Source organism: Molothrus ater, chromosome Z (assembly GCF_012460135.2).
Source record: "Molothrus ater isolate BHLD 08-10-18 breed brown headed cowbird chromosome Z, BPBGC_Mater_1.1, whole genome shotgun sequence".
NCBI lineage: Eukaryota > Metazoa > Chordata > Aves > Passeriformes > Icteridae > Molothrus > Molothrus ater.
In genome coordinates this window covers 43,276,369-43,301,680 of record NC_050511.2, presented here as the reverse complement: position 1 = coordinate 43,301,680, position 25,312 = coordinate 43,276,369, and the positions used below count along the sequence as shown (strand labels likewise).

Below are 25,312 nucleotides of genomic sequence, written 5' to 3'. Positions count from 1 at the left end.
CAACTGCATGTCATAAGATATCATTCTTAATCCAAGTATTTCTTACTGCAGTATCAGCAATGCCTAAAATAAAATTGAACATTGTTTGTACATACTGTTAGAGAAAATATAACTTTTAGACTAAGAACATACTCAGCACATCTTAAATTAAAACTTAGAAAAGGCCATGAGATTTGGAAGCTTGTATTTTTTTCTCTCTAGACTGTATCATTTGACCTTATAAAGAACAGACTGTATGTCACAGCAAACATCTTGTTTTCAAATGCCATAACTACAACAACAGTATTATTTTTGAAAAATGATTTTAAAACAGATTATAAAACCACCTATTTTTCTTACTGTCTTCTAATACTTACAGATACTGACCTACCTCTCTTGGTACCCACAGATGATCCTGTGTCTGTTTTCTCATCCTCCCCAGTAATAATGGTAAAAGGTTTTGAGGTGTTCTTCATGGAAAATTGTTTCTGTGATATCTCAGGAAGCATTCGTTTTTTATATACAAACAGCAATGAAGGCTAGTTAGAACATTAACTATTGATTCTAGCATGGTGGATCATGACCTAAGAGGTCATACAACTTGACAATTTCTCTCCTTCCAGTTTTTCCTAGACTTGTCTTTTGGGTTAAACAACTGGAGTCATGCTAAAAATGTGCTTATATTAAAGCTTGGAAATCACAGCCATGTTTTCACAAAGGAAAGCTTCATACTGCTCACAGAATAGTGTGTGTAACATGCACCACAAGAAATAATCTGTATGCACTTTAATTCTCTGAACTGACCTATGAAAAGTTTTGTGTGATTTGTTTTGACTGGCGTGCTCCTGGGACAATTACCAAAAATACAATTATCTGCTTCATATTACTGGGTGGTACACAGACAAAAGTGACTTTTTTTTTTTTTGTTTCTGAGGAGATGGGAATACAATTAAACAAAATATTTCCTCTTTGAAGAGCTAATTGAAGAAAGCTTCTTCTAGAATATAATTCTAATAGATTATCAGGAGATTGATTATTAAAAACGGGTTGAGAATGAGCTATATTAAATAGCAAGCAACCAGTTTCTGAACTAGAAAGATGTGTTCTTTTCCTAATTTTATTGTCCTTTCTTATAGTGCATCTCTTCACACACTTCCTGTTCTCTTTTATTTGTATTTTTAAATTTGGGTATGTGTTTTGCTCAAAAAATCTAGTTGCAATTTATAATTAGGCATTACTAAATAATGAACATGGATGTGCATCTTGAAAAATACATCTGTAATAGTAGAGTATCTCCCATCCTACAGTCTAATTAAATACCTGATGCCCCTTTTTCAGGGCTAATGTATCAACAGAGGAACCACCAGTTCCAGTTGTAACTTCATTCATGTAAATACTTGAATGCAAATCCTGTGTCATCTGTCTTATCATACTTTATATTTAACAGATATTTGCATTCTCAGGCCCTGAGATTGCTTTCAGTTTCATCAAGGCCATGATACAGAGAACAATTCATGCTTCCTTTCCTTGAATTACCTTTGCTTCTCCCCATTTGGATATTCCTTATGCAGAAATAATAAAAGAAGAGCAATGAACTTGTTTTCTTGTGTTTGTTTTAAGCAGCTGCTTTAAATGCAGCACATTTTTATGTAGCTGCAATCATGAATAGTTCCTGCATCAGTTAGTGTACTGCTGATAACACTCTAAGAGACATTTACCAACTGCTTAATCACGTAGATAGTCCAAGTCGTTTATTGAGAGCACTTAAGGAGAAAAGACTACTGGATGAAAAATCCCAGGAATGTGGTGTTTAATGTAGTAAGGCAGATCTTGACTTGTCAGTTAGTTAATATATGTAAGAACCAAGCACGCAAGACAGAGACATATTGTGTCAAACTGATTTATGATGTGTGCAGATGTTTAGTACACAGTTCAAAGATCCTGGCAGAATGAATGAAAAAAAATTCCAGGTGTATGGTAAGAACTATTCTTGCATATTAATGCATTGATGTCAATGAAAAAGGTATTGAAAAAATGCTTCACCTTTATTGTTAGAAATAAGTGTATGTAAGCTGAACGCCCATTTTATTTAAGAATCACTCTGAATTAAGAAAATAAAATAAAAGTGCAGGAAAATAAATAGACATTTTTGGAAACATTGGGAAGATGTTACAACATTCTGTTGGTCTAAAATCTCTTGTCCTAACTATCTGTGGAGAGCTATTAGTAAATTCAGAAACACAAATCATAACTGAATTGTCAGAGGACATGCAATTTGAACTTATTTGTGGTAGGTGACCAGGGTAAGGCACTGAGTCCTTTGTAAAGGAGATTTTGTGAGGAAATACAGCTTTTAGCGTAGGAGGTGTTAATTTGGTACAGTGTTTTTGCAGTGGGCTAAGAATACGCATGCACACAATTACTGCATACCAACTGTTGCAGGGCAGCTGGCTGACATGCCACAGCTTGATCAGGTGTCAAGAATGGCACAGGGATAACAGAGCTTTTCTGCTGGAGGAGAGAGAGATGTATTAGGTGACTCCTTGGAATTCCTTCTACCGCTTTAACTTTATTTATTGTACCAAAGGTAAATGAAATGCCATCTGAAAATGGTAGAAGCTCAAAGCCTATTTGGTCTAGTCAGTTTAAAGCATGAATTTCTGCATATTTATTTTATTTCTTTTTTGATTAGGACAATCTGAAGTATTCATCATTCGACCATGTTTTTGTAATTTGGTTGAATTATCATCTCTTTTCCTTCCCTTCTCCTACTTGCAGCATTTGATTTACTCCGTAACTATTCAGCCACCATGCCCATGGATACCAACATGCCTGTCCTAAAAGCTGGACTTCGGCAGTGATCTGGACAATAATAAATGTGACGATGTTTGATGTTAAAAACAGATGATAGATGTTAGAATGGCTAACTCTATTTTATTTACTGTGGGTCAGTTTACACTGGAAGTTAGTTACACACAAAGCTAACATGAACTATTGTCATATATTAGTTATAAAAAAGATAAAAAATTAGATAAAATATTTCTATATTAATTTGCTCACATGTAAAACTCATGTGAGTAAAACTCATTGCTTGAAGTTTCCCTAATTTTAATAATTTTCTTCATAGTTATTAAACCTGCCAGGAGATGAAATTACATATAATTTTCATTCTTACAGTTGAAAGACTGCTAAATTCATGACAGTTTTCATGTCTTCACCAGAAAGCTCTGCAGTGCTCTTCATGGAATCTTGCATTGACAGACAGGTACAGCTATGGTGGGGCTGACTAAATCACAAATACAGCAGTTGCAGCAAAGCAATCTAACAGTGGATCTACCTTAGTTGTGAAGAAGTGAATTACTCCTCTACCTTTTAAGAAATCTGCTTTCTGTGACCAGTTTTTGATAACGTCATACACCTTCTTTGTATTTTTTCAAAAAGCCTGACTGCTATGGCAGCACACCTTCCCGAAGTGAAGTTGTTTTACATTGTATTGATGATGATAGGTGTTGATGGCAGCATCCCTTCCCGAAGTGAAGTTGTTTTACATTGTATTGATGATGATAGGTGTTAACATTGCAAGCAAAGTGGGATGATGTAGTCCTCTCAGGACTACTCTGCATCTTTTTAACTAGAGAAACAACTTTCTGCTGTATTAATATAAACCAGCCAAAGTAATGTGAGAAACTGGAATTACTGCACTTTTAAATTATATGATATTTGTTCTTTAGGGAAAAAATCCCAAGCACTATAATCCATGTAGGCTACTGTCTTCAGGTTCATCCTAGAAGATGAACTAGACTAGGAGAAAACCTATCTTTTCAGCAAACAGCTATCAATGCTTTTATTTTTCTTAAATACAAATAGTAGAAGGGAAGTTTTTTTTAAATTAACTTGGTCTCTAGAGGTTTTGAATGTTCCTAGCCTGATGAAAGACTCAATTACTGTGTGTATATATATGCATATGTTTGTCTTTTCTGTTCATTGTGGAACAAAGAATTTCCTTGAAAGTATCTCTTGAGCTATTTTTTTGTATCTTAGCAGAGGCAGTAGATTTGAATAATTCAGTGGCATCAGCACAAGATAACTGCAGTTTGGCTGTGGACACATTTAAATTTCACATTTCATTTCAGTTTAGCATTGAAATTGCAAGGAAAATAACCCACTTTGAATTTTATGTTGAGCTGACAAAAATATTCTAAAAATGGTGAACAATTTTGTGGAGGAAGAAAAAACATTAAAAGCTTTCCTGATTAAGTTCAAAGTATCACTGAAACATTTTAGCATAAAAAATATTATTGTTGTTCATTGACAATATAATGAATTTTAATATATAATATACTAGATGTTATTATTTCAAGTATGTAAAAACCTACACTGTTGCATTGTGATACTATGTCTGAAGTTGAAAAAACAAACCACTGTAAAAATGACACCTGTGGGCAATTTTTGGATACTTTGTTCCAGGCTACGTCCATGTCAGATTTTAGTGTTGTGTGATGCAGCACTTGTTAATAATGATTTAGCATTACGTCAGTGAAGTATGTCCTTATGTGTTTAGAAATTACTTTCACATCTAAAGATAGAAGGGGAAAAGCAGGAATTGGGTTCTTGTAGAAACAGAGTTGTTAGAGACCAGGGGAGGCTGGTGAGTGATGTAGTTTTGAGGTAAAATTGCAGGATTATGCCTCAGATTGTAATCTGCCGACATCTACCTGCATCTAGTGAAACAGGTACTTTCCTTGCTGAATCATTTCAGCAAGAGAACTTACATTGCAGAAGGAAGACTCTAAAGATGAATTAATATATTTTTATCTTTCTGTGAGTTGCTGGTTTTGAGAAGGAAGAAAACATAGTGATCTTTGTGATTTAGAGAAGCTTAAAATTCCATTGTGTTTGCAATTTTTTGTTACAGTAGGAAGAATTCACATCCTCATGAAAAATCTAATTTGTCCAAGACATAAGCCTTGGAGAAACACTGCTGTCTGTGCACTCAGTTGATGCTTTACTGGTTTTGATATCCAAAAAAAAGATTTGTTCAAAAGATTCCTGTTTCACTCAGGTGACCAGATCTCTTCACAAAAAATAATTTGCTATGATTTTATGTGAGACTAAAAGTGTTCAGATGGATTTTTACTATAGAGCTATAACTAATTAATACTGGTTTGGTAGGGGGTGGAGAGGGGCATAATAGAGGGGCATAGTAGAAAATAGAAACTCTGTTTTCTGTAGTACATGTATGTACTATGTAAGTACTGTTTTCAGTAGTACATGTATGTGAATTTATACATATATGAATGTTTGAAAAGAATGTGAACATGTGCAGATGTGTGCATTTCTATATAGAGAGGTGTTTGCATATGTATATAGGAGTGTAGGTAGGTAGAGGTACATAGACACAGTTGCAGTGGCAGAGTGCCATGCAGTTCTGAAAGTATGTGGTAACAGACTGTACCTATGTTTATTTTGAGCTCTCTCACTTCTAGAGCATTCTGTATTGTAACTTGAAATGATTGAAAAGGGAGCCGTAGTTTAAACTAGGTGAAATTAAAAGAAAATAAACCCAAACAAATCCAAACAGTGTAGATGTTTTGCCTTCTGGTACTTCAGCTTAAATATGATTGTGTTCTAAAGGTGGTCCATGCAATCTCAATGTTTGGGAATGTATAAATAAAATTAGAACATCTTACTGAATTGGATACATACTATTGTGTTTGTTATGGTAAACATGGGACCTGACAACAGTAAAGACTCAAGATCACTAAGAAATAATGTATTCCAGTAACATTGAACAAAACCTTGAGAGTCTTAATATTGAAAAAAGTATGGAAGATGACTCATACGCAATATGTGGGAAGAAACATATTTTACAAGTGTGTGAAATCTGATTGTTTCCTCATAATCAGTCTGAAGACAGAAGACAGTAACTATTCATCTCTTCTGACTTTAATCCCATGACAGAAATAATTCCTGTCTTTCTCTGTTCTTCCCAATTTTTTAATTCCTCTGGGGAGAAATAGAGTAAGACAATACAACTTTTAAAATATGGACGTGTTTATATAAATCGTTGTAGTAATTTTTTCAGGAAATAATTTGTTTGTTCAACAAGCTAATAGGCTTTAGATTGCAGCTTACTGCTTTGCAGCTGACCACCAGCTGTGCCAGCTTTCTTTAACTTCTTGAGTGTTATGTTTTCTTCTTTTTTTTTTTTTACTGGATGTATTCTGAAGAAGGTACATTTTTCCTGCCATGTATGCACCAATCAAATGCAGTTATCAGTATACTATATTTTAATTTTTTTTCCTTTTTTTAACAGAAGGAAGGAGAAAAAAATCACAAAGTCCGACTAGCAGTTGGAAATGGAGTAAGAAATGATGTATGGAGGGAATTTTTGGATAGATTTGGTGCTGTTAAGATCTGTGAGTTCTATGGTGCTACTGAAGGAAACATTTGTTTCATGAACCACACAGGAAAAATTGGATCTGTTGGGCGCACCAATTTCTTCTATAAGGTGAGTATTTATTTACATTCTACTTTGTAGGAGTGATGAAAAAATGTGTTTCTTAGTTGTAGTGCAGTCCTAAGTCCAAGACAAATTTTCTAGCTTGGTTTTTGCAAGTTAGTTGATCCTCTGTAAAATCTTGGCACCAAACACAGCTGTACACTCAGCAGAAACACTGAGATTTTTTATAGAGTTCACAAGAGTCAAAAAGGCTTTGGCTCTCTTCTGAAAGTTTTGAGTAATCTGACAGTTGCCAAGTATAGTTTCAGGTCTCTACTACATTAGAGGACAAAAGAAAAAGTTGGATTTATTTTAATACCTAAGAACTCCTCACTGCTGAAATAAGACTACAGATTTCCTAGTCTGATTTACTGTTCTACAAATTATAGTTAGAGATGTGTTTATATAGTATGTTAATATTGCATTCTGCTGTGTACATATTTGGCATAAATGGGAATTAATAATAATTAATATATTGTAATAATTACATACAGTAGCATATAGACAGATACAAATTTAATAGATATTTTATACCTAGAGGCAAACTACATCTAGCCAGTATCAGTATTTAGAAATGTTAAAGATAACACAGTACATATATAATCACTGTTGAGGTATTGTGACAGAGAATACTAGGCAGGATTAAAATCTACAGTCTACAGTAGGTGTTTGCTGTGTTCTAGGCTACTGAAACTAGAAAAAAAACCCCTTCTGTCTTTCATCAGCTTTGAAAATGGCAGTCATATATTTTGGGGAGGAAGACTACATGTTATTTATATCACACATTATGACTCCTCCATCCTTCTGAGTAAATTAAGAATTTATTTATGCTTGAAATTCACAAGTGGACTTTTTCTTTTTGATCCTGTAAGGACAGTATTTTAAAAACAATTTGAAAGTCCCAAACAAAGTAACATGTGTCCCAACCTTTAGCTAATTATATGAAAGATGTGTAGCCTTTTTGAAAGGAGATTGCATACTTACCATTGTGTTGCTATTTATGCCAGTTTTTACTCTTCTTGAAATAAACAGTACCTCATGCATTGCCTGGAATTTTAAATTGAGTGATACCTATCTATATACAAGTCCTGTTGACTTAAATGACATTTGTGGTCCTTAGGAGAACTGATAGCAAAATGTCCTGACAAAACTTTTTAAAGGAATAATGTAAAACCATTGTTTGGAAATACAACAGAGGTATCCTCTGATGCCATGTAAATAGGTTTCTAGGCAGCATATGTTCCACGGTCCTCAGCTTCAGTACTCCATCACCACAGTACAGTCATTCCACAGACTGCTTTACACACTGGGGCCAGAGGAATTCTTCATTTCTTGTACAGAAACTCAGACTACAGTGAGGATTCTGGAACCACTCAGAAAACACCACAAGAGCTAGTGTGTTGCTCAGAAACCACAGAGAGCTCAGGAATTTAAGCAGCTGATGCCACTGATTCTCTGTTCTACATGTCTGATGCTCCATTCAGTGACCATCCAATGCTGTTGGATATTTCCAGAAGGGTCCAGAACTGCTGCCAGAAATCAGAGATCTGGAATTTAGGGAGTAGTAAGTGAACCAGGAGCCTTACAGCTGATGTTAATTTTTGTTTCAGACTCTTCTAAGCCTGATGCCTTATAATATTACAAGATTTTGCACGTGTTCCAAACTTGAGTAAACTTGTTTTCAGTATTACAGAACTTTGGGCAGATTTTTGTCATAAGTCATTAACCTTTTGGAAATACCTTGTGAAGTCTACAGCAGATAAAGGTTAAAATTGAAACTACCTGCATATTTATTTAATAATTTGTATTTTTAATTAAATAATGTGGTGATTTTGCAAGTGACACTAAATACATATTTTAATAACATACATAAGTTCATTTTTGCTTATTTCAGACATTTGCTCTGGGAGGTTTTTTAATACATTTTGCAGCTTGCAGGTTACTAAACAATGCCTTCTGAAGTGTAGCTGTTGTTTGTTTTACTTCAGTCTAAATGACATCCACTAGACAACTAGTGATATGTAAAGGAGAGCAGCATAATTTCTGATTTGTTGACTTGTGAAAAACCTTTGCTGAGGTTGGAAAGAAAATCTGCCTCCTGCTGTAAAGCAGACAATGGCACAGACAAGGCCCAGGCACCCAATCACTAACATTTGTTGTTTCTTCAAATAAATGCTACAACATCTTTTGGAACATTCTCTTGACATGCAGGACAACATGAGATAATCTTTAACATGCTTTCTAGGGATTTCCTGAACACCTATTTCTAGAATAGAAAGAAACAGAACTGAGAAAGTGGGAAAAATTGATTTGTGTGTTCATATACGTGATATACTGAAAGAGAAGGAAGAAACTTGCTCCCTTCCTACAGCATAATTGCACAGCTTGCAACAAAGTAGATGCAGTACAAAGCCGTATGGATACAAGTGTTGGGAGTATAGAGGGAATAATAGCAGAAAGTTTCAAAGTATAACATTTTTAGGGGGGGGAGGGTGGGGGGAAAGGAAAAAAAATAGGAGCGCATTCTGTTGTAGTGACAATGGCGCAGTTTGTAAAGGTGCAATACAAAAATTACAGCTTTAAGTGGCAACCTGAGTTCTGAGTGAGCAAAGTAACTTTTCTACCAGTAACTGCTAAGGACTGGGGATAGATGCTTGTGATAAATATTAAGGTTCTACAGAACACATTTATTTTTATAAAAATATTAGAAGACATAAGGTAATAGAAAGAAACAGATGAATGTTACAGCAGTTGGCAGAAGTCACTGTATTTAAGATGTTAACTAAAAGCAGTGCTCTTGTTTGCACTTCTTTCTTTTCACACTGTGTTCTTTATATAAGAGGGATTGGTTCATGTGCTTGAAAGCCTCCCTGTAGAATACGAATAAATCTTTCAATAAAGATGTTTATATAGAGTCAATGAACAGAAAAGTAGAAGCCTCTGAACAGCTTTTCAGCTAGTGAAACTTAAAATGTTTTACAAAAAATACAATGTCTTGATTAACACAGTAATATAATAAATTACTGTTTAATCTTTACTTCTGACATACATATGTGTCTAGGTAATGTTAATAATCAATTATGTTATATATGAAATACATTATGTGTGTATTTATATAGATGTGATATGGGAAAAATCTTGAAGACCCTCAATTGTGTCTATCTATCTCTTTCTTATACTGAAATAAATTCTGAGTGATGACAGACAACAAGGGAGCTTGGGATTAATGAGATCCAAGGAAGCTTATAAGAAGGGCTAAAAATAACCCAGGCCATGCTCACCTGAAAAACATTATGTAAACAAACAAACAAAAACAACCAAACTACAAAAACCCCACCCAAACTTTATTTGTAAATGTAATTTCTCATTATTTTAAGCAAAGATACTCAAAAGATCACACGAATCTAAATCTCTTACACAAAACCATAAAGATAAAAATCAGCTTTGAGCTGAGGAACATTTATATCTTATAACAAATCTTAAATAATTTCAGCATATAAAATGGCTTTCACACAGCCATTCAGAATTAGTATTATGCACTTCTTCATGCAGTCACAGAACTTGTGGCAGAGGACAAATTATTTTGTTTAAAAATAAACAAAGTTAGTTTTAAGAAAATTTTAAAATCCTGGAAAATGATTCAAAGGAAGAATACTGATGTGTAAATCCCAAGAAATGGATGCTCCTAAGTTCATTGGCCAATGAAAATTAATGTTGCTTCTTCTCCGTTTACTAATTTTGAGCAAAAATAATCTAAAGTACTACAAGTGTTTCTTAAAGTATTATATTCTTACATGTAATGATTCAGTTAATATCAAACATAGCTTAAAATATTTGTTTCTTGGTCTTGTTTACTTTGGCTCACAAAGTTGTGTGGAGTACCTATGCGTCTGCTCTTTACAATGTAAATAAGGCATTTCAAGTATATTTTTAAAACTGTCTCTCTAAGATGTGATGACACTATGTTCTAACTTTTTTTTTTCTTACATTTCAGTTCTTAAAGATGCTTGAAACGAAATCTAGTACATGTAATGCTTTGTTTTCGAAACTGATATTCTCCAAGAGAATTCAAAAATACTTCACCTTTAAAACCAGTAATAAAAAGCTTGTGATCTCTATTTTCTGGTAAAGGTTCTCTGAGCATTCTCTGCAACTTGAAATGCTAGGAATGTCAAAACTACTTTCAAAACAATATTTAAATTCACACATTTCCAATCAATTAAAAAATAAAACAGATGAGGGAAGATGGTATTAGATAACATCTGGGCAGCATAGTAGTAGACAATGTTGCACATTAATGCGCTTTCAGTTTCAGCTTGCTAAATGATGCTTTTGTTTGCTACATTATCTTGTGCTTCAGAGAGTAAGATGTAGATTAAAATGATGAATGTTGCATGCAGTACTCTGAGAAAATAATATGGTAATGCTTCAACAGCTCAGGTCCTTGTCCCATTAGAATTTAAATAATGAGGCGAACCAAATGTTAGTCTGTGCCCAGACTAAATGCTTTGCTGTGGGGCTTTCATTTTCTAGTATTTAATATGAAAAGCAAGCTGCTTAGAATCACAGAATGATTTAGCTTGGAAAAGACTTTTGTGCAGGCACAGCTGTTCACACAGACTATGCGTAGTTTCATTATGCATATTTAATACAAGATGTGGTTCTTTCTTTTAATTATGTGTTTTCATAATGATTATTTCAGAAACCTAATTGGAATACACCTTATTAATATTCTGAAGTTGTAGGCAAAAGAAGTTGTATACACGATAGTAATGTATAATAATAATCTCTCAGATACTGAATTACAGTTTCTGAGTGTTTCTAACAACTTGAAATAGTTCTTCATTCTTTCAGAGCTCAAAAACTGTATCTTGTCAAAATACTACTCTGTATGATGCATTATTTGTATGATGCATTATTTTAAGCTATTCTAATCAGACACAAACCCAGTAACATTTAATTTTATACCATTTCATTCTTATTATTTATATTATTCCTTGCATTTGGTCATATTAAACCTATTGAAGTAATAAATATCAATGCAAAAAGAAAGAAAATGAAGAAGAGTAGCATTTAAGGCAGGCAAAAAAAATGAGGCCCTCTTCCACTCTGTTCCTCAAGAAAAATCAATTATTTTCTAATTGAGGCAAACTTTCTGGCTCTCAGATTCTTGACTTTGTTAAATTATTTAATCTGAAGTTAATAAAAATTAAAAAACCCTTCACTTAATTAAAATCGTGTTCCATTCTTGAATCATTACTTTATTTTGCAGGCTATGACCTTTTTCCTTTGATCAACTGTTAAAAATATCTTTTTGTTTCAGACTTAGGGTAGAAGAAAAACACAGTGCTGAACATTGAAAGGACTCAATGAACCTGTTTTGTCCATATGAGGCTGAAATTGTGGGATTCGTGTTGCTCTTTATTAAGATTTCCTTGAGAAAAAATTATTTATTTACAACAATATTTCAAATTAGGATAAAGATGCAACTCTTTGTCCGAGTTAGTGGCAGAAAATGAAAGAGGTTTATGTTTTAACATCCTACCCTTTACTTCAGTCACTTCCATATTATCCTCCTTAAGTTATATTGCATTTCTTTATTGTGAGGAGTGCAGGTTTATATTAACGTTTTATAAAATTGTTCTTCGATTGCCAAGAATTCTCAGGAGAAGATAATTACCTTGGTTTCACCAGTTGTTAAAGATTGCCGATACATTTCCTTTTGGGAAGGCAACATGGAATCCCAAGCAGGGAAAATTGCTCTTTAGACTAATAAAGAGACAATTTGGACCACTGCAAACACAGTATCGCAGAATAGTATTAGGAAATGTCTCTTAAAGGTCCAGTTTGTATTCCTATCACAGCAGAAAAATAAAGCAAAGTAATAGTCAGGTGCTGTATATTCAAGAAAAAAAAAAAAAAAAAAAGAAAGAAGAAGAAGGGGAAAAAAAGTGTTGCACTTGCTAGTTTTGATAGTAGTATCTTGTCCTTCAGTTTGCTTGGAGCCATGGCAGGATGTAGCCTTCTGCTGGTGCTCAGTTCCCATCACCATACAGCAGCCTGAGAAGGCAAGAGGGAAGAGCTGAGGCTAGTTAAGCAACAGTAAAGCCCAACAGGAAGCAGATTTTCCTTTGTGAGGCCTTTCCCTTGCCAGCTGTTTTCAGTGCCAGAAGACCCCAAGAACACATCATATCAGCCACCACCATTAAATGTCACTTAAATACTAGAGATAATGTTTCTATTATGCTGACTCACATTGTTCTTTCACTGATGATGTAGATCCCATAACTTACTTGTAAGAAAATTAACAAATGGACAGTTCTGTGTCTTCATTTACAAAACTTTTGATGCTGCTTACCTTCAGGAAGTGGCATAAATTTACATGCAGAGTATTTTCAGTTTTAAATGAAACGGCATTCTCCTTTCAGATGAGCAAGACTGGAGTACAGATTTCCTTATGTGTATTTGCTGCCACCAGATGTCACTGTGTAGATGAGTAACTGATGACTTCTTCCCTTTTTTAGCTTTTTTTCCCATTTGATTTAATCAAGTATGATTTCCAAAAAGATGAACCAATTAGAAATAAGCATGGTTGGTGTGAAAAAGTTAAGAAAGGTAAGTATATATTTTAATAGGATATTACAGCCTATTGTTTTTATAAAAATATTTCAGAGAGCTGTTTTAAGAAGCCTTGCCTTACCAAATCAACTGTTACTCTTTGCTCTGAAAAAGAGCAATATGATTTTTGATCTCAGATAAAACAGCATTAAACATACCAGTACTGATATCAGAAGCACTCAGGAGATCCTTGGATGTATTCACAGAAGAGTAGTGTTCAAAAGTGATGCTATGACATTATCTTTGAATTTTTACATAGCGACATCTGTGTTTTTTAAAGGAGGTTAACATAAGGAAATGGTTGCCTAAGAGATCTACAGGAAGATTAGAGCAAATGCTTTTTGATGAGAGATTAAGTGTTTCTGACTAGGTGATGTGATTTAGCATAATAATTAAAAAAAAAAAACCAAAAAATGAAAAAAAACCAAAACTGCTTGATTATAGCTGTCCTAAAACTATTTACCAAAAATCGTGATTACACAATTTTTCAAAGCATTACCCACATACTGGAACATGTATTGAACTGTAGGAAGGTAACAGCTGAAACTGGAGGAAGAAAAACTCAGATTAAAGGTCAGGCAGACAGCTTTAATGGGGAGCTGAAACAGAATTTTCAAAGGAGATATGATATTCTCTAACAGTTGGTAATAAAACATGGGCACTTTGAAGATGATATGTCACCAAAAGCTGAAATTTTATAGGAATTTATCTCTATGGATGCCAGACTGACCTGTGAGGGGAACACATGCTTTAATTAGACATGTGGTCTAATTTTTTTCCAACTACACCACTCAGTATAATGAAAAGTATTATCTCTGTCTATAATCTTTGTCTTACCCACGTCTTATTTCTTCAGAGCATTATGGCTGCATGATACTACCAGTGAACTAAATACTTCTACTTTAAACACTACCAGTTTATGGGAAAAAAAGGCACAGCTTTTTTTAAGGAGGCAGTCTTAAATTAAAAATTGTGCCTACTTTTGGAAGCATTTTGATATATTTTCATATTTATAATTCTTGTCTCTGTTACAAAGTAATGGAACTCTTAAGCTGTATTGTTCAGAACCTGCTCCCAAAAAGGTTATTTCATACAATTATTCCATACTCTGCAAACTAACACCATGATACTCTACAAGCATAAGAGGATAATCCTTTCCCCTACTCTCCCTAATTTTTGAGGAAAAAAAATTATGTTAAACTTTTGTATTTTACACCAAAAAGTAAACTGATGATGCTATGTCACTTTAATGAATATGCTTAAGAAGTCACAGAATCACAGAATATTCTGAGTTGGAAGGGACACAAAAGGATCAAATCAAACTCTTTAAGTGAATGGTCCCACATGGATTAAACCCACAAGCTCGGTGTTATTAACACCAGGCTCCAACCAAGTGAGGTAATTTCAGTGTTCTCAGAACTTCTGAAGAGATTAAATAGGAACACAGTGCCTGGGCCGAGCACCTACTTCTGATTAACACTAGTTTTTCATTAGGAAGCTGATAAAGCTGACAGTCATCATGGAAATTCAGTAACGTGTGGGGAGTCAATTCAATATGAACTTGAATGGTGCACTTTCAGAGGATTATAAACTACTAGGGAGTTACAATAGATAGATGACGCTTCTGGGAGAAAACTGGTGAGCCACCAGGAAGAAATACAAATGACTGTGAATTTGTGTGGACAATACTGTAAGTAATATTAATGTCAAGTACAGAAACGTCCAATGATATTTTGGGTTTATATTCTTTCAACTTCTCTGTATAGGTGAGGCTGGTCTTCTGATCTCCAAAGTCAATGCGAAGAACCCCTTCTTTGGTTATGCTGGCAATAAAAGACACACAGAAAAGAAATTACTCTGTGAGGTATTTAAGAAGGGAGATCTTTATTTTAATACTGGAGATCTAATGGTTCAAGACCATGACAATTTTCTGTATTTTTGGGACAGGATTGGAGATACCTTCAGGTACAGTTACTGTTTCTTTTCAAATTTCTTAATTAAAAATACATAGAATGGAATAATGTGGTTGGATTTGTTTTCAACTGGAACTGTTCAATTTATTGCTATTGTGATGTAGTTTATAATGACTCTGAAGTGGATGATGAAGGCTTAATTTTGTCACAGGTGTTCTGTGAGTAATATTCCTGTGGAATTGAATGATTCATTTTCAGAACAGTTCTCAGGAATTCCAGCTCTTTGATCATGCTTTTCAATAAGCATATAACTAGTGATGGATTTGCTGTGAGCAAGGAAGTTGGATAATGATGTGGACAAAAATGTATCAAATAACAGAGATTGGCCACTTTTGATATATTTATTTAAGTGTAAAAAAACTTGGAAACAATTGTATTCAGTGGCCCTTACAGTGTTGTGATGCCCAGTAAGGGCAATGAGTTGCAACATTTTCTTCCAGTGATCAAATTCTAATTGACAAGTGTGAAAAAATGTGAGGTAGTGTCAGTCTGAAATGAATGGAGCTTCTACTAAAGGTTTTTAAAAGGACAATTGTCATAGGATTAAATTATTTTTTCACACATTTTAGATGGAAAGGGGAAAACGTTGCCACTACAGAAGTTTCTGATGTCATTGTAATGTTGGACTTCATACAAGAAGCAAATGTGTATGGCGTGTCTGTGCCAGGTAAAAGTTTGAGTTATACATTTTGCTTCTTCCAGGTTCATTGTTAACCCTCATAACTCTTTCTATTTCATGTTTTAAACTTATGAATCATATTTGATTGAGTCATCTCTTTAATATCCAGCTAAAATGTAGATGCAGGTAATGAAAATACCACCCGATTATGAATGAGCCAGTGAATTATGCATTATTTATCTGTATGCAGTGAGGAGTATTTTTGAAAATCTACCATGCATACATTTGTGATAGCTACATAATCTAAATTAGAATATAAAGATTCAGTAAATTCACATCTGCGTAAAATCCAGACATATGTGCCAAAATAAAATGTAAACAAGGTAATTCTAAAGTAACTCTAAAGGAAAATATATGGAGACATTTTGCTGTCTTATTTCACTTTGCCTTATAAAATAACTGTAAATAGTTAAGTTATAAAACCAATAAGAAAATGAAAAAGAATATAAAGAGAAAAATAAATGTGTAAGGAAGAAAATATACTAATTGCTTTTAATAGGGTTTTTTGTTATTTTTCATGAGATCGGATGGGCTTGATTGTCATTCATGCCAAATATTTTTTTAAAATACATGTTTGGGCTTACTGGGATAAAAATAAGTTTCTATATAGGAGACTCTTTGGTGCTCTGCTTTGCACCAAACTAAAACAATGGCTAAAACAGTGTTGGTAACTTAACGTGCTTGGCTACCACTGACCAGAGCTTGCACAGTACAATGCTTTCTCCGTGCATGAGAATTCTGGGGACAGCAAGAACTTGGGAGCAGATGGAGATGATACAGTGGCCCAAAGCTGACCAAAGCAATATTCTGCATCATATGATACAGAATAACTTTGCCATGCTTAGTTATTAAAGCTGGAGGAAAAGAAGTGGATGAGAGGTTTGTGGGTGTGGTGCTTGTCTCCCTGAAAAAGCGCTGCATGCTCCAAGTGAGGCCCTGCTCTGCAGGAAGTAGCTGGACATCTCTGATGGTGGGGAATATTGAATGATGTTCTGGTTGTGCTTTGCTTGTGCATGTATCTTTTTGTTTCCCTATGAAACTGCAATTACCTTAACTATTGAGACTTGCTATCCTTCACTTCCTGCCCCGTGGCAGAAGGGATTGAGCACAAAGCTGGATGGATGTTTGGTTGCTGGCAAGGATAAACCCACCACAAAATGATAAAGGAGTTTAAAATGAGAGAAAGTGTCACTTTCTCTCATGTGAAGCATGAACACTCACTTGAACAGTATTTTAAAGCCATAGAATATAAAACATCATAGAAGACTGTCTAAAAATCAGATTCAAAAGTATGAGACATGCTAATTTCCTGTACAATACTTACCTGTTTACCTACTCAGTTTTTCTGACTGTCTTAGTAATTACACTTAAGTTTAAAAAAATCAAATTCCTTACAGATTTTATAGCATAGCAAAAATTAAACCGAAACAACAATAAGGTTGGCAGAACATCTCTGCTGTTACTACTAGCCTAAAGTGTTTAGTTACCTACTAGGCTGAAGTGTTTAGTTAATTTTGATAGCTGAAGTTCATTGCTTTTACCTTTTACCCATTTTGTTCTTTACCAAAGACTCACAGTGTTCTCATTTTCCAGACTAAAGAGTAAGAACTTTTAAGTGCTCTCTCTGTTAATTCAGATCCACAGTTTTGAGAAAACATACTGGCTAGAGAAAGAGACTAAAACAGAAATTAAGATATAATTGGCTACTCCAGGAAAGACACTCTTCACTCTTGTTTTTGAGAGAGGAATGTTGTTGATGTTTATCCACATTTATCGATTATATCAAGCACAGGACTCCATTTAGTCTTACCCGCCACACTAATTTACAGCATTATTGCTTAATTGAACACTTGAGTGATCTCCAAGTACATGTAATACCAGATAAAATATGAATGAGATCTTGCAGCTTTACTGAAACTCAGAATATGATATATGACTGTTGGTTTGTTAATGCACTATGGGTTTTTTTGTGCGGTTATCATTACAATGTCAACTTTATTCATGTTACAAAATTGTCATCTAACTTCCTTTTGTGCAGATCATGAAGGAAAAGCAGGAATGGCTTCTCTTATTTTAAAGCAAAATGCATCATTAGACTTGGAGCAAATGTATAAGCAAGTAGTGACCTATCTACCAAGTTATGCTTGTCCCCTCTTCTTAAGAGTCCAGGTAAGCTGCATTATTGCACTGTGTATACAGACATCTACATAATTTAAACACAGAGATAGCTAAGTGAATAACAAAAAGTGCTTGTTCATGTATCACTAGATTAGTTTTAGATGGGGTCCTATTTGCTGTCTTCATTAATGGGATCCTGGAAAGGGATTACACAAAAAGTCAATGAATTTGCAGATTATGTTTAAATGAGAGAAACTGTACAAATGAGCAAGGAAAGAGATCATACAAAAGGATTTGGGGAGATTAGAAGCATAATCATGGTAAAAGAAAAAGATTCAGATTTAAAAACATGAACAATTGCATCTGGAGAAAAGAATCTAAAATCCATTTTATTCAGTGAAAATGAGAGAGAAATAGAGCTAAAACAGAAGACAGTGGGCTGTACACAATAAAATGAATGTTATTTTCTGTGTAACAATGATTCTTTGTAACAAATATTAAAGCATTTGAAAAGATACAAGGTAAATTGAAAAGGTGAATGAAAAAATATCTTATTATTGCCACCACAGTAATCATCAGAATCGTCCTTATTTGTGCACTACTTTGTTCTAGCAACTGTCCAGTTTGGGGTAAAAGAGTCCCTCCCGCAGAGTGTAAAAATGTAAATATCATAGAGCTAGGAAAAAATATGAGAGTATCAAAAGCACACAATATTGATAATCATGATACATGAAGTCTGATGAGCACTTTCATTTCTCTTAAGTGTTTTGCAAAATTCATGATAAAGACAAACAGAAAAAGGTTTCTGAAGATGTTTATGGGGGAGTCCCCTACATTTGAGGAGCAGATGAAAAAAATAGTCATTGTTTAAAGAGAAAAGTTATGGAAGTTGGTTTCTTAGATCACCCAGAGATTGAATATTGGTTCAGAATAAAGAGGGAAAACAAAAAGTCTGTGAAAGACCTTGCAAGTGAAATATGTGTGTATGTATCTATCTATCGCATAAGTCCAGGAAGATATCTTGCAGCAGCATTCTGATGTGAGAAAGCAAGATTAGACTTGAGAATGTTGCAGTAGTCAGTTTATGAATTATGAGAACCTAGTCTAGATTCACTCCTGTATAGTTGTACAGAAAAACCTTCACACTGGATGGAAGGAATCTGAATCTTGGGTATTGCATTGATATCAAGTATCTGGAATTTGAATTTAAATTAAGATTTAAATGCCTCCATTACAGATGCATTGCTGTTGGTACAGCTGTCATTAACCAAGAAAGAAAGAAGGTAGAGGGAAAAAAAAATAAAAACATATTAAGCTATAGAATAGGTATGAGGCCCTTCATCTAGAGAGCCAGCCAGATGATTTAGAAGAAAATTGTCTGCCCAGTGGGCCTCCCAGTTATGACTCATCTGTAAGACGGATCACCACCTCTAACATCAAGAAGAAAAGAAGGGTAGTCATAGTGGGTGATTCCCTTTTGAGGGGAACAGAGGGCCCCATATGTTGATCGGATCCATCCCACAAGGAGGTCTGCTGCCTCCCTGGGGCCCAGGTATGAAATATCACTGAGATTACATTCCTGGGCTGATTCAGCCCCTTGATTATTACCCACAGCTGATAGTCCATGCTGGCAGTGATGAGATTGAAAAGAGGAGTGTCAAGGCGATTAAAAGGGACTTTAGGGCACTGGGTCAAGTGGTTGATAGGACAGGGGCACAGGTAGTGTTCTGCTCAGTGTTCTGCTCTCCCTTTGGTGTGAGAGAAAAATAATGAAAGAAATAAGAGAAATCACATCATTAACAAGTGGCTCAAGGGTTGGTGTCATTGGCAAAATTTAGGATTCTTTGATCTTGGGGCAATTTTTACAGCACCTGCTTTACTGGAACCAGATGGGAATAATCTCTCTGTTAAGGGCAGAGGGTTTTTAGCTCATGAACTGGCAGACCTTGCTGAGAGGGCTTTATACTAGGTCTGAAGGGGGAAGGTGATGCATCTGGGCTGTCTAGAAGCAGGTCCCAGGGTGGTAAGACTGTGTTAGGAGAGAAATCAGCAGCCCAGCTGAGGTGCATGTACACCAATGCGTGCAGCATGGGCAACAAACAGGAAGAGCTGGAGGCCATGGTGCAACTGCAGAGCTATGATGTAGTTGCCATCACAGAAATGTGGTGGGATACTCACATACCTGGAGCACTGTACTGGATGGATACAAGCTCTTCAGGAGGGGCAGGAAAGGGAGAACATATGGAGGGGTGGCCCTTTATATTAGGGAGGCTTTTGACGCTATAGGTATTGAAACTAAGGAAGATGGAGTTGAATGCCTATGGGTAAGAATTAAGGGGAAGGCCAACAAGGCTGACACCCTACTGGGAGTCTGTTATCATCCACCCAACCAGGAAGAAGAGGTGGAGAACTTTTTCTATTAACAGCTAGGTAATGTTTCAAGATCATCAGCCATTGTTCTTGTAGGTGACTTCAACCTACCAGACATCTGCCGGAAGCTTCCTACAGCAGTAAAGAGGCAGTCCAGGAAATTTTTGGAGTGTATGGAGGACAACTTCTTGTCTCAGCTGGTCGGTGGGCCCACCAGGGGAGGGAATATGTTAGACCTGCTGTTTGCAAATAGAGATGGGCTGGTGGGAGATGTAGTGGTTGGAGGCCACTTGGGGCAGAGTGATCATGAAATTAGAGAGTTCTAGATATTTGGTGAAATGAGGAGAAACATCAATAAGACTCTTATATTGGACTTCCAGAGGGCAGACTTTGGCCTACTTAGGAGACTTATTCAGAGAATTCCTTGGGAAGCAGCCCTTAAAAACAAAGGAGTTCAGGAAAGGTGGGTGTGCTTCAGAGATCCTGAGGGCACAGGAACAGACTGTCCCTGTGTGCTTAAAGGTAAGTTGACGAGGTAAACGTCCAGCTTGGATGAGTAAGGAGGTTTGAAAGGAACTTAGGAATAAAAGGGGGATCTTTGGAAGGAAGGTCAGGTGTCTCAGGAAGTATTTTAGGGGGTTGCTAGAGCATGTAGGAAAAAAATTAGGAAGGCCAAAGCTCAGTTTGAACTTAAAATGGCGACTTCTGTAATGGATAATAAAAAGTGTTTCTACAAACATATTAATGGTAAAAGGAAGGGTAAGAGCAACCTTTGTTCTTTACTGGATGAGGGAGGGAACTCAGTAACTGCAGATGAGGAGAAGGTGGAAGTGCTTAACACCCTCTTTGCCTCAGTCTTTAGTGGGAAGATGGCTTGTCCTCAGGACAACTGTCCTCCTCGGTTGGCAGATGGTGTCAGGGAGCAGAATGGTCCCCGTTATCCAGGAGGAGGCAGTGAGAGAACTTCTGAGATGCTTGGATATTCATAAATCTATGGGCCCAGATGGACCATCCCAAGGTGAGGAGGGAGCTGGCAGATGAGCTTGTGAAGCCTCTCTCCATCATTTACCATCAGTCCTGGCTCACTGGGGAGGTTCCAGATGGCTGGAAGCTGGCCAGTATGACACCCAATCACAAAAAAGGGTGGGAAGGAGGATCCTGGTAATTTTAGGCCAGGTAGCTTGACCTCAGTACCTGGCAAGGTAATGGAACAGTTTATACTGAGTGTCATCATGCAGCATCTACAGGATAGCCAGGGTATCAGACCCAGCCAACATGAAGGGGTCATGTTTGACCAACCTGGTCTCCTTTTATGACCAGGTGACTTGCCTGGTAGATTCAGGAAAGGCTGTGGATGTTGTACCTGGACTTCAGCAAGGCTTTTGACACTGTCTCCCAGAGCACACTCCTGGGAAAGCTGGCAGCCCACGGCTTGGACAGGAGCACTCCTTGCTGGTTAGGAAATGGCTGGATGGCCAGGACCAGAGAGTTCTGGTGAATGGTGCTGCATCCAGCTGGGGCCAGTCACCAGGGGTGTCCCTCAGGGGTCTGTGCTGGGGCCAGTTCTGTTCAATATTTTTATTGATAAAATGGATGAGGATGTTTAGTCTTTCATGGTAAATTTGCAGATGACACTAAGCTGGGAGTGTGTGTGGATTTGTTGGAAGGTAGGAGGGCTCTGCAGAGAGAGATGTTGGATTGGATGGGCAGAGTCCAATAAGATGAAGTTTAATAACTCCAAGTCCTGCATTTTGGCCACAATAACCCCCTGCAGCGTTATAGGCTGGGGATGGTGTGGCTGGACAGTGCCCAGGCAGAAAGGGACCCGGGGGTGCTGGTCCACAGCTGGCTGAACATGAGCCAGCAGTGAGCCCTGGGGGCCAAGAAGGCCAAGGGCATCCTGGCCTGTGTCAGGAACAGTGTGGCCAGCAGGAGCAGGGAGGTCATTCTTCCCTGTACTGGCACTGGTGAGGCCACACCTTGAGTGCTGTGTCCAGCTCTGGGCCCTCAGTTTGGGAAGGACCTTGAGACAGTTGAGTGCATCCAGAGGAGGCAATGAGGCTGGTGAGGGGCTTGGAACACAAGGCCTATGAGGAATGGCTGAGGGAGCTGGGGATGTTTAGCCTGGAGAAAAGGAGACTCAGGGGTGACCTTATCTCTCTCTACAACTCCCTGAAAGGTGGCTGTAGTCAGGTGGGAGTTGGTCTCTTTCTCCAGACAGCAACTGACAGAACCAGGGGACACAGTCTCAAGCTACACCAAGGAAAATATAGGCTGGATATTAGGAAGAAGTTTTTCACGGAAAGAGTGATAAATTACTGGAATGGTCTGCCCAGGGAGGTGGTGGAGTCATCATCCCTGGATGTGTTTAAAAAAAGATTGGATGTGACACTCACTGCCATGGTTTTGTTGAGATGTCAGAGAACAGCTTGGACTCAACGATCTTGAAGGTCTTTTTCAACCTTCTGTGTTTCTGTGAAGCTTGATCTGACATATAATCATACTTTAGAAGATGTCAGAACATTTCCTAGACCAACCAGAGCAGGTAGATAAAATCTGTAGGTAAATATCTGCAGGTAGATAAAATGCCTGGAGTAGATAAAAGGGCTCTTTCACTTTTTTTTTAAAATTAATACTTAATTTTTTTTCTTCAGAGATTTTTGCATATATAAAAAAATATAAAGACAGAAGAGAAGATGATGGAGAGAGATTATAAAGTTGGGCTGAGTAGAGGTAGTTAGAATAGAGAAGACTTATTACAGATGCCTCACACCACTCTTCCAAGGGATACCATAGCACTGGAGCTGTCTGAAAACAAAATGTACGGTCAAGATCCATCTTCCTTTGGACCTGAATATGAATATGTCAGAATTAGTACATGATTCTTTCAAGCCCTTTTGTGAAGTGACAATAGTCATAGATACAGCAAATTTCCTGAGTTTTATTGTAAAGGAGTTCTTGGTAATAACAGTTTTACTCTCAGAAGCTTCATGGTGTGTAGTTTCCTTTTATGATGTGCCCGGTAAAGAAGATCGATTGTCTTGGGCATACACCACATGTGACGCTAAAGAGACATGCACAGGGATGCACAAAGAAAAAGGCTCTAGCTTTTGTCAGCCGGGTGTCTGGTGTGGGTCTGCAGCATCACACAAACTCCAGTTTTTCAGCACAATGAGAATAAACAGACTTACATCAAGTAAGACTTTGAAAAACAAATGTGAATGTGAGAAAAAGAAAAGTAGCTTGTTTTGAATAATGTATCTTTCTCTCTACTGCAGGAAAAAATGGAAATGACAGGAACATTCAAACAACAAAAATTTCAACTTGTGGATGAAGGTTTTAATCCATCTACAATTACTGATCCCCTTTATTTTTTAGACAATTCTAAGAAAGCATATGTCTTGTTAACCAAAGAATTATATGAGATGATCTTATCTGGGAAAATGAAGCTTTAATTAATTGACCATTTAATAGGCTATTAAGGGACAGTCTGTACAAGCTATTGTATGAGAAAACAATGTAATTAATTACCAGTACTTTTACATAGTTATCCAGAATAATGTTTTTTATATTTGATATTTACATTCAGATATGTCTTTACTTACTTGATCATTATTTTTTACTAATCACTTTTTACCTCTTGAAACAAATTTCTAAGCAAATAACCTGTAAAACCTAACTGAAATCTATTTTATATTACTTTGGAATATAAATGCTGAATCTGATATTTTTTCTTAGTACTAAATGAACATAAATGATATATGGTAGAAAAGGAATCAACATATATTGTGTCACATGTTGTGTGTAAAGGGAAAATATATGCCACTAACATATTTTTTTTCTGTAGTTTACATACTTCTGAATATGTATTGTAAGAAGTAAAAGCTTGACACTGGTTGGAGGAAAAAATATTTTCTGCAGAGGACTTTTCTGATAAAGCTGAAGCAGAAGAAAGTCCTCCAAACAAACCCAAATACTAACATCACTGTTGAATTTTTTTTTCTGTCATAATCCGTGCTCTTTCATTTGTTAAACTGGCTGTTTGGAGTGTCAATTCTGAAGACAGAGCAAACTGATGTGAAATGTGTAGCAGCAGATCAACAATAGGCAGAGAAAATCTGCACGCTTAATGGGGAAAATAATTTATATAGCATAAAAAGAATTATTGCAGCACTTTATTTCATGCATATTGAGTACCAAATAGCTTCCATACTCTTAGTAATGACTGCTAGAGATCATTATTTTATGAGTATAGAATACAGCTGAATTTTTAAAACACTAGATTTTATGTTCTAATAATTGGTTTTTATAAGTTTTAAAATAAAGTATAAGATTATTTAAACCAAATACCATTCTGTCTCAGTTTGATTTAAGTCTGCACAAAGTCTATTTTCCAGCTTCTTTTGATACTTTATTTGCACAATGCCTTCTTCTAACACAGCGTGATGCCCACTTTGATCAGCCAGAAGCAGTATCAGAGAATACTGCAAGGGTGACTCTCTCCAACACTGGCCATCATAAGTCTCTCTTCCATCATAACAGTGGTATGAAACTAGGTTATCATGAAAGAGTAGGATGTAACACACTTTAAAAATAATCTTCTTGTGTCTTTCTACCTTTTCCATCTAACAAAACATTAGAATCGGTGTCAATTTTTGAACTTTGATTATTACTTTAATTGATTTTCTTTAAAACCGAAACCAAGGATGCAGTGAAAAATATATAAGGATCATAACTTACTTATTTTTTTGAACACAATATTCCTTATGGGGCTGCCAGTATAAATAAGGAAGTTTACAATTTTTCAATTTACGAACCAGTGATGGCTAACAAATACTTACACCAACATCATGCCTTATGGTACATGTTAATGTAAAGTACACACTGGGGAATGAAGAGAACTTCCCAAAAGATGGAAGGGGGTCAACTGTGGTCTAGCATTTCCTGAGCACTCCCATTTTTTCTGTTTCTTGAAGCAGTGCCCAAATGGTTGTCTGTAGCTGAAAGCTGGGGCAGGGGATGTTTGACACTTACTGACACAGATGGAAGTGCCATTACCTAGTCAAGAACTGC

The 25,312-nt window shown here is 36.2% G+C and overlaps 1 protein-coding gene across 1 annotated transcript in view; it reads left to right on the top strand.

The window, feature by feature from the left end:
* The window catches only part of SLC27A6 (solute carrier family 27 member 6), a 40,629-nt gene extending 16,043 nt beyond the window's left edge, over positions 1 to 24,586 (top strand). The window contains exons 5-10 of the mRNA XM_036404004.1: positions 6,296 to 6,490; positions 13,006 to 13,096; positions 14,866 to 15,064; positions 15,642 to 15,739; positions 17,790 to 17,920; positions 23,518 to 24,586. Of these exons, the coding sequence (XP_036259897.1) occupies positions 6,296 to 6,490; positions 13,006 to 13,096; positions 14,866 to 15,064; positions 15,642 to 15,739; positions 17,790 to 17,920; positions 23,518 to 23,694 (891 nt within the window). The 3' untranslated portion in view covers positions 23,695 to 24,586. The remainder of the gene's footprint in view (positions 1 to 6,295; positions 6,491 to 13,005; positions 13,097 to 14,865; positions 15,065 to 15,641; positions 15,740 to 17,789; positions 17,921 to 23,517) is intronic.
* The last annotated feature ends 726 nt before the right edge of the window (positions 24,587 to 25,312 follow it).